Source organism: Zea mays, chromosome 2 (assembly GCF_902167145.1).
Source record: "Zea mays cultivar B73 chromosome 2, Zm-B73-REFERENCE-NAM-5.0, whole genome shotgun sequence".
Classification (NCBI taxonomy): Eukaryota; Viridiplantae; Streptophyta; class Magnoliopsida; order Poales; family Poaceae; genus Zea; species Zea mays.
Window position 1 is genome coordinate 204,294,655 of NC_050097.1, and position 10,099 is coordinate 204,304,753.

The 10,099-nt window shown below is 44.1% G+C and overlaps 1 protein-coding gene across 4 annotated transcripts; it reads right to left on the reverse strand.

Moving 5' to 3' along the window:
- Positions 1-977: 977 nt before the first annotated feature.
- On the reverse strand, positions 978-8,479 carry LOC103647642 (transcription initiation factor TFIID subunit 15). Of its 4 annotated transcripts, none has more exons than XM_008672147.4 (8): positions 8,290-8,479; positions 3,650-3,766; positions 3,195-3,532; positions 2,869-3,081; positions 2,505-2,588; positions 1,834-1,915; positions 1,627-1,753; positions 978-1,422 (listed from the first exon to the last, which is right to left on the reverse strand). In XM_008672147.4, the coding sequence occupies exons 2-8, from the start codon at positions 3,764-3,766 to the stop codon at positions 1,223-1,225; spliced, it is 1,161 nt and encodes a 386-aa protein (XP_008670369.1). In that variant the 5' UTR covers positions 8,290-8,479; the 3' UTR covers positions 978-1,222. The 4 variants fall into 4 exon arrangements, with proteins under 4 accessions (XP_008670369.1, XP_020404139.1, XP_020404140.1 ...); XM_020548550.3 differs by lacking the exon at positions 8,290-8,479 and adding an exon at positions 7,651-8,246; XM_020548551.1 differs by lacking the exon at positions 8,290-8,479 and adding an exon at positions 4,890-5,011.
- Positions 8,480-10,099: the final 1,620 nt, after the last annotated feature.

The window sequence follows — 10,099 nt, forward strand, 5'->3', positions numbered from 1 at the left end:
TCAGTTTAACTCATACTTATGTTCGCATAGACCAATTTAACACATAGACACAGTTCATCAATCACTAGTTTAACTTATAGTTCATAGATATCACACATACATATAACATGTTCATCAATTGTTACGCAAAATAATATGTATATAGTTTTGTTTTACTAAAATGTGATAGCTCGTTTAGCTCATGAGTTGGCTCGTTAACAAACCAAGCTAGGATGTCAGCTCAGCCCGTGAAAAAATTCAAACAAGTCGATCCGAGCCGACCACGAACCGAGCTCTGATGTTAGCTCGGCCTGTGAAAAAATTCAAATAGCCGATCCGAGCCGACCACGAACCAAGCGAACCATTGAGCCACGAGCATTTCAACCAGTACTATCCACACACATAACCTCTCCAAATTTCAACAAAAAAATACACCTAGACTTAACCCTCGCACTATTAGTTTTTATGGTGTGTTAAGTCTGAGTGAAATTTATTTGATGAATTTAATAGAGATTATAGATGTGTGGATGATTTGATTAGATGGTTTTTGTAAAATTTGAACTGATGGATAAGATTATAGTGACTGGTTTGGTGAGTTTTACAAAAGTTTAAATTAATGAATTATATAGTGCTATAGATTATAGAGGAAGCAACGTAAGACCTAAAGCCTAACTCCTTATTTCCTTAAGGCCTGTTTGGTTGCTGCCCTGGCCTGGATATGGCAGCATAGGAAATCGGACGGCTGGAGTGCAAGCCTGGTCCAAGCAAAATTTTCATACCACCTACCAAACACGGCCAGAAACTGAAATTTAATCCAAACCACCTAAGGACTTGTTCGTTTGTGTCGGATTGCACCCGAAATAGTTCTAGCTAATCAAAGTTTATATAAATTAAAAAAACAATCCGGTTAGAAATCGTTCCGACCCACCAATCCGGCACAAACGAACAAGCCCTAAATCCACAACAACCCAGATGAGTTGGTTGCTCAGAGATCAATGTCTTCAAGCTCGTGATGGGCATGACATTGGATCCACGAGTGTCATACGTGTTTCACAAACATAAAAGTAGTAACAGAAGGAACGGCATATCTGAATAAAGTGCCAATGCAGCGAAACATTCAAAGCAAAAATCAGATTCTGAGAATCAATGCACGCCCCCAGATACTAACACAAGACCACGGGTTCCATGGCTACAAAAAGTGGCAAATGCGATGTAAGAACAGAAAGCCCTGTCATTTCTCTCTTCACCTGTGGCGCCGGTCACGCTCCCTACTTCTCTCATACTCATGGTCTCTTCTCTCCCTCCCCTTTTCCCTTTCGCGGTCTTGGCTCCGGCGCTGGTCCCTTCCATGATCACCTCTATCTATGCTCCTGGTTTCCTTTTCATCATAGTCGTCCCTACCACGATCCCTGCTCCTCTCCCTGCCTTCCCTTTCACTAGAACCTACAGCAGTGAATTAACACCAGGTCATGTGCAGCAATGCCAAAGTAAATTCATAACAGACCCCCCCCCCCCCCCCCCCTCTCTCCTTTATTCCCCAAATGCAACAGATGTTCAAATGGCAATCACCAAAAAGGCAGAAACTAGACGATAAATCCCAAAACAGTCTAAATCATGGAGTTCAAATCCAATGTGTCAGACAAATACCACGATGCTCAACTTCCCATCCAGCACGTCCAGACCCAGGAAGTGTCTGCGCACTTCCAGTATGCAGAGCTTTAGAGCGAAATTTCTTTTTCAGGTTGCCAAATTCATCATAGATCTCTCCATCATCCTTGAATACAAGTCAAATTTAGACATGGAAACAAATGGCCACTGCATATACAAAAATATAATGTTCAGCAAGCACCCTACCTCCTCAGCCTCTTTCCGGCGTTTTTTAACTTCCTCTAGTTCTTCTTCATCGAGCTCTTTGTACCCACCACCACGGCCACCCCTAAAATGAAGAAAAATGGCAATGCAAACCTTGATATTTGAATAAACACCTTTTGTTACATATAGTTAAATGCATGGTTGCTCACTTAATGGACATATCATATAAACACCCAGTGTGCCCGTTGTTTACATTATGTTTCACACAACATGCACAGCATGGTTCACAACTAACCACTCACAACAATTGGCAATGGGCCAAAGTGGCACTGCACCTCCTTTGAGCCAGTTTCTGAGCCCAAAAGCCAAAAAAAAGATCACATGAAAGGCACAATATCACTGCAATTAAGCTGCAGTTTTCTAAGGAGCATCCTACTGTTGCTGTGCGGCAAAAATCATCCTGGCTGCGAGTGCATCATGTGTAAAAGCATGATGTTTAGCTATTAACGAACAACCCTTATTAATTCTTTACCACACAAATGAGGAATGGCATTCTTTTTACAAGAATTGCCATTATAATTTACAGTATGTTTGATATTCCTGAATTGGTATTATAATTTACAATATGTTTACCTGCTAGAGTACAATTTATATTATCGGCTTAAATAATATGTTTCAAACCAACCACATGCAAATAGTGCCATTGTACTTGCCTCACACCACCTTCATTGGTACCAGGCTTGGAGGTGTTACATATATTACATTTGGTACGCTTAGCCCAGTTGATGTTGCCGCACCTGGAACACAAATGAAGCTAGGTTTCATATCATCATATCAGACAGCAAGTTTTGACTAATGAAGTATAAAAATTGCTGCAGGCATAGAGGGTGGCAGTCAAATTTGAGATACAAAAAAGCACACAATAAAATGGTGTTGAAAGCACTGTCTTATTGATTACACGGGGCAGCAATTATATGATGCATACAGATAAATGTGAAGAAATGGAAGATCGGAATCAATAGACGTATCGAATATTCAGATCTATGAAACAGAAAAACTTAAGTCTTAGCCTCTTACATTGGACATGGCCAATCATTTGGGCCAAATAATCCAGGTGGACCACCACCAGTAGCAGCACCAGCACCCGCACGACTGCTTCCTCTTGCATCAGAGTTACCACGGCCTCTACCCCTACCGCCACCTCCACCACCAGTTCCACCAGCACCGGCAGGGCGTGCAGCTCCACAGCGATTACAAACACCACGGAAGGCAAAATTTACATTGCCACAACTGAGAGAAGAAATCATCTCAGATAATCAGAAAGAATGATAGCACTGTGAAGACCATACTAGTCAACTAGTGAACTGAAGTGATAGAGAAGTCGCTCACCAATCATAACAGACCTTGTATTTGGACACATCCAGTCCCCATCTTGCTGCCAAGCCTTGCCGGGACCATCACCACGCCCTCTACCTCTGCCTGCTCCGTTATCCACTTCATCTTGTTCACTGACACCAGCAATGGTGTTCAAATTTGTGGGGTTATCGAAAGCATCTTTGCTTTTTGACTCAGCTATGTGAACCTGAATAGTGCTCCCGTGGAAATCCTTGTTATTGAACCATTCCACAGCAGCTGAAGCAGCATGTGGATCCTCATAAGTGACTGTAGCATCACCCTTTGGTTCATTGGAAACTTTGTCCCTATAGATCCAAATTTTTGGGCGCCCATTCCTTTTGTCCTTCTGTTCAATTTTACAGCAAACAAGGCTAAGTGTTCTTTAAATGTAATTGGGAATATATAAACAATCTTAAAGACTTTTGGTAGTGGCCAAAAAAATGTTACCTGGTAAGACCCATACCTTTAGCAACCCTATGGTGCCAAAATATTCAGCCAACATATTCTCGTCAGTTCCAGGAGGTAGATTGCAGACATACACAGAACCATTTTGGGGCCCTCTTGACATATACCCAGCCATCTGTAACAAACCACCAAGTTATGGAAGAGTAGTACCATCTATTCAATTTGACTTGCTTCTAAAAATACACGATAGCATCATGGCATAAAATGCAAAAAATAATGCTAAAAATGAGATACAGCCATACAGGACAATAGAAGCAGTAAAGCAGTGAGAATCTCTACTACACCTTAAGGCTGGAGCGAGGGCGTCCACCAGCCTCACCGTGCCCCCGCTCCAGCCTCGCGCCACGCCATCTTCCTTCCTGTAATCCCGCCCCCGCTCGCGTCGTCTTCCTACCCTGATCCCGCCCCCGCCCGCGACTCCTAGCGTGTGTCCTGATCTGCCTCGACCCGACATCATCGCGCGCGCCCACAATCCTCGCCAGCCTCGCTCCCGATCCGCCTCGAGCCAACATCATGGCGTACCCCGTCCCCTCGCGTCCACTCCACCGCGATGCTAGCCCAAGCTCCAAGGAAGGCGCGCCCGCAATCCCTGCATCCTGCGTCGACCCCGCGCTCCCATCCCATCCCATCCCCGCTCTCCAAGGTCCTAGCGTCCTGGTGCTCCTACACGGCTTCGGCCCCCAGGCAAAGCGACAGTGGTGGTGCCAGGTCTGCTCAAGACCGACGCTGACGACCAAGCCTGGCTCCTCCGTGCCGAGCGCGTCGAGGACACATCATGCTTCTGCGCTTCCCTCGCTCTCGTGCCTCCCCCGCCGTAACAGCCACCTCTGCGTCCCTCGCCACGCCAAAACCCCCAAATCCCTACACCATCGTTTGCTCCCCACCCTTCTCGCCGCCGCGAACGCCCGGAGAGCCATCGACGACGGCTATCTTGGTCTGCGTCCCCACGTTTGTGGGCAGGCGGAGATCTGGATCTGCTCTCATCCGCTTCGCCACTCGGCGGGCTCGGCGCAGCAGAAGAAGAACAACCAGCTCGCCGTCGAGTAAGGCCACGTGTCCCGTCCGTGTCCGCACCACCTTTTCGCCCCCGCATCAGCGTTGCGTCTCCAAGGAGCGTGCGTGTCACCAGGGAGAGGCGAGGGCAGGCGGTGGTGGCGATGCCGATTGCGTCCGCCGACGCACGCTTGGTGGGGATTGCCTCCTCCATCTGCACAAACTTTCAAAGCATTTCGACCCACCTTCCTTCAATCAAGCGATCCCTTCCCTGTCGATCACTTCCTGGCCAGTAACATGGCATTGGGTCGAGCTCAGCTTCCTCCGTGCCGACCTACAACAGCAGCAGCAGGCCCCGGGTCTTAAGACCTGAAAAGGAGGCGGCGCGGATCTGCAGTCAGTAGTATCTTGTGCGACACCACTGCTTGTGGCCAGCGAGGCAACGATAAACACCAAGCCAAAGGTGTCCGCTCTCGAAGAAAGGTAGGCTGTAGTGCGACATCTGCTCTGCCACGTTTCTGTTGTGGTGGTGCCGTGGTGGTGTGACTAATCATCAGAGATAAGTAGCAAACCGTCAACCACCAGGGAGACGAGCCAGGCAAGTTTATTTTCATCTCGCTATCTCCCTGATATTGGTGTCCAGATTGAAGATTATGCATCAGCGACAAGTAGCATTTGTGATTTTTAATATTTGTTAGAAAACATTATGTATTATGATTGTAGACCAAAAAGCGTATTTATGTACACACATGGGTTCGAACTGAACCTTGACATGCTCAGGAATCTTTTGCAGGATATTCTGTGCAATGGGGATCAAATCCATGACAATCGAACAGTCTTGATTTACATCAAGTTGGAACAATGCTGAGGTATCGTGGTAGACTGGTAGTGACCCTGAAGCTTGTGGTCTCATCTTTCAGCTCTAGGTTTTATGCTCAATTTGTTTTTCAGGCATGCAACATCGAGGTTACTTTGTTTGTTGGATGAATTCAGTACGGTAAGGGCATTCTAACTTAAGGTGAGAGTAGGGCCACATGAAATCTAAGTCCTTTCTGTTTATCCTCAACATGGCTGAAGATTACATTCATGTTTTCTTCTTTCCTGATTATTTGTAGATGGCATTGGTCTGCTTGGAGGTACTTCCAGTCATTTTGCAAACTATGATCCCCCCATATGGTTAGATAGTTATTTTGGCAAATGCTATTTTAGAAATTTAATTTGATAGGTTTGCCAGTCTGGTCTTGTGGGCTTCCTTCAATCACTTTGAATTTGTGAACTTCATTGCATGATTTGCTTAGCTCAAAGTTTTTGTAGTCTAATTATTCTTATATTTTCCTCCTGATTCTTTTTAGTTCATTTAGTAAATTGATGTTGTTTTTTGCTTAAGTGGAGAATTGAGCCGTGATGTAAAAAAATAGCTTAGGCTAGAAAGGCACATTTTAGAAATTGATAGTACTGTCGGACTGTAATGTGTATGAATAGGAAAAATTTATCATGTTACTTTATCAAATCTTATCATTTTTCTCCTATTCCTTCATGTCTATGACGTTTGCCAAATTATGAATGGGGATTCTGGTCGAATTCGAAACAATAAACTAAGTCTTAGGACGTCCGTTTTTTTTCCTTCTGTTTTGTATGGTGGACTGGTAGATGGTCAAATTCTGCCAAATTTTCAACCTCAAAGCCTTTGAAACGGACATTTTTTCCTCCGAGTGCAACAGTCTAGATCAAAGATTGATAATTAGAACAACTTTTATCCTATACCATCTCGTCCACACCCTCATGCTGCTTGGGGCACCCATCACCAAGAGCCCCAATGTTGTGTAGCGTAAACTCTGTGCCCAGAGGCAACACACACCATACCCAAGCGACGATGGCGGTTATGACTGTATGACGAGGCTCACCCGCCACCATTCCATGGACCGGCAAGTGGAGGGTCCGTCTGATGCCATTCATCGCCGTCTTTGACCTCGTGAAGGCGTCTTAGCCACTTCAATTTGATTGGAAATATTGTTGTTTTAAGATACGGGTCCATGGTTAATGTTGTACGCTTCTCTGAGAAGACCTGTCATTCCAATAATTTGGTTCTGGAGCAACCTGGAGCTGTATACTGATCTAGCTTCTTTTAGTAACAAATGTAAGTTGCTCACATTTTCTTTAGATTGTCTATAGAACTTTGAACGACCAGCTCGTCCCTTCTAATTTTTATTTGGCCAGCAAACAAAGTTTTTACATAACAACAAATACTTCTCGCGATGATTGTGTCATTGCCACGCGCGGGCATAACTTCTTAATCTATTAAGAACCTAACGTGGGCATCTGGTGCTACCACGGTTTCACACTCTCTATGGCCAGCGTCCACACAGCGCACACAAAAAATAGTACAGAGCGAGCACTCAAACCCACGCCCCTTTGCTCTAGAAATTTGGAGCTAACCACCAGATCACACGTAACTTAATGTTTAGCGATAAACAATAATTATATTTGTAGTCTAGGTGTCGCTCCACCTGCTCCCCTACCTCGTGGCAACGCATGGGCATATACCTAGACCACCAGATCACACGTAACTTAGTGTTTAGCGATAAACAATAATTATATTTGTAGTCTAGGTGTCGCTCCACCTGCTCCCCCACCTCGTGACAACGCACGGGCATATACCTAGTAAATGAATAAAGTGAATAGGGTATTGTGGGTTCATAACAAAAGGCAAGCAGCAAACCTAAAATGTGTTGAAGTTGCGAGTATAAGCATTGAACAGCCTCCAGTTAATTTGTAAATCAAATTAATTTGTTTGCAACTGTTCAGACTTAAAATACTATGTCATTTTAGTTGACTATCACCCCTAGAAGATCTGCGATATTAGATGACTTGTGGCATGAAACCTTGAAGTTCAATTATTATTCAGAAAGAATGTGGGTTCTGGAGATAATAAGGAAAGGAAAGACAAAGAAACCAAACAAAACAAGTGAACAACTGTATTTTGTATGGTTATCAATTTATCATTACCATATAAGAAAGGAATGGCAGGTGTCAGCTCCCAAGAAATCTGCAAACTAATCGAGAATGATGTGTGACAATTTTTCTTTTACCATCCAACCATTTGCAAAAGAACTTTCAGCTAAAGGTACACATAAATTTTCACCAATAGCTCACAAGCTAAGTCCAGACAGTGGATAAAACTAACAGGAGAAAACCATGCAACAGATATGACGCATCAAAGCCCATAGGTTATCAGATTTTTTGGATCATACGAAGGCATAGGTTCAGCAGGCACACATGTAATCAAGAGCAGCATGACAAGAAGCGAAGGACACGATGAATCTCACCAACAGCTAGAATGTCAAAACAGCCTCGCAGACGCAGGTACCGCGACAGAGGGATCAAATCTACCCCAGGTACTAGGGAATGACGACCTACCGTCCTCCCCAATAGGGACGGACCCAGCAAGAATATGGATTTACAGTTTACACATGTTTACCCAATAACTTTTTTGCAAAAAAATAATAATAATCGAAGTTAGAATGCATAATACACGTATAAACTTCTAATTCGATCAGATCGGAATACAAATAGACAAATAGCTCATGTTGGGGTTCGGGTGTTCGGTTTCGCACAGCAGGAAGGGAAAAGAGAGGGTGGGCATGCCTGGTGCGTGGTCGTCGTCGGCAAAGCTCAATGAAAGCCTGGTCACCGGACGTAGGGCGGCGGCTGCGGCGGTAGCCCACGCCCGGATGAAGCGAACGCGGGGTGAACGGGACACGGCAGGTTTATCGAATGCGGATTCGGTGACTTCCTTGGGAAAGTGAGTTTCTCCCTGCTAGACTTGATCATGGACCGTTCGATTCGACCGATATAACCTGTGCAAAAACAATCCAACCCGACCTAATTCTACTCCCTAGTCCCTACCATACACCCTCCAATCAAAATCCAGTCCGCATTTTGATCCTAGGAAATTTCTCCGTTCTCTGTGTTTTTTCCTGTGAAAATAAACTATTTTTTGTTAATTATTTTATGATTCTTGTAAATTCCTGCGTTTCAAAGGATATCCTAAGGGTGAGATCGATTTGAGGCATGTGACTTTATTATACCACAAGTCCACAACGCCAACCTCGTCAATTCATATATCGTCTCCAATCGTGCATATCATTATATGGTCTTATAAAACACCATTTTGTATTATAGAGTACATTATTTACATAACAGAATTTAAAATAAAAGACGTCATAGAAGATGGGATAGAAAAGAAGTTGGAGACCGCTTTAGGGCAAGTTTGGTAATATAGCTTATAGTGAGCTTTATAATATTGTCATGTCACATATAATCAACAAAAGTCTTCTCATGTAATAAGTTTCGCATGACACAACCTATACACTTAATATTTGGTTCACCTCTTTCTCTCATAAAGAGTTTTGAAGTTCGTGAGTAGTCCACTTTCAGCAGGCTACTAGTGAGTAGCCCGCCTCTTATCTTTCCAATTCTCCTTTTTCTACGTCAGCGTAAATATGATGTATCATCTTAAAGTTCCTTTGTCCAGAAACAGGATCTAGACGTCGTCTAAAGGGGTGAATCGGCGAATAAAAAATATCACTTTAAAACTAGAAATTCTTACTCTACTCGAAGACTGGATCGCAGTGAAATAAAAGACCCTTCGACTAGGTCACAACGAAAATGAAGTTCCTGTCTCAAAGTACCCTACATTTCAAAGACAGCTTATTCCACAAATAAGTATTGAAGTGCAAGTATAAAAACAATAAAGACAAAGAGACAGAACACAGTACAGAGCAGAGCACACATAAAATAGGGATTTATCCCGAGGTTCGGCCAAGCCTGAAATGCTTGCATAGTCCTCGTTTGAGTTAGCCACACCTTAGCTTAGAGTTTATTTCAACTCCTTCATCCATTTGCTTAGATCTATCAGTACAAATAGAGCCTTCCACTATGTTGATGATGGTTACAACGATGTCGCGGCTGCTTACAGTCTACTTATCAGCACTCCGGTAGAGTAACAACGCAAGATCTTGCTCTTGCTCTCATCACCACTTCCTCTTTCTCTAAAATCTTATAACTTCGCCTCTACATAAACTAGAGAGGTACACAACAGATGGAGAGAAGAATTTGATCACTTGATGTATGAACTTGTCATCTGCACTTCATCACTTCTAATGGGTGCCTAGGGGGTCCGTTTATAGCCCAAAACGATCCCCTAGTCGTTGCCCCTTTCCTTGTGAAGAAGATCTCGATCCGGATAAAAACTACCACTTTCTACGGGGCACCGGACTGTGAGCAGTCTCCAATTGCTTTCCTTAAATAGTTGTGCCAACCATTGAGCCGTCGGTTGAAGCCTTCGACCACCTGGCACATCGGATAGGCACGGGGGACCTAAGTCACGATTCGCCCGAGGCCAACCGCTCGACGCAATCACGACTCGTCCGAGGCAAACCATCTGATGCAGTCA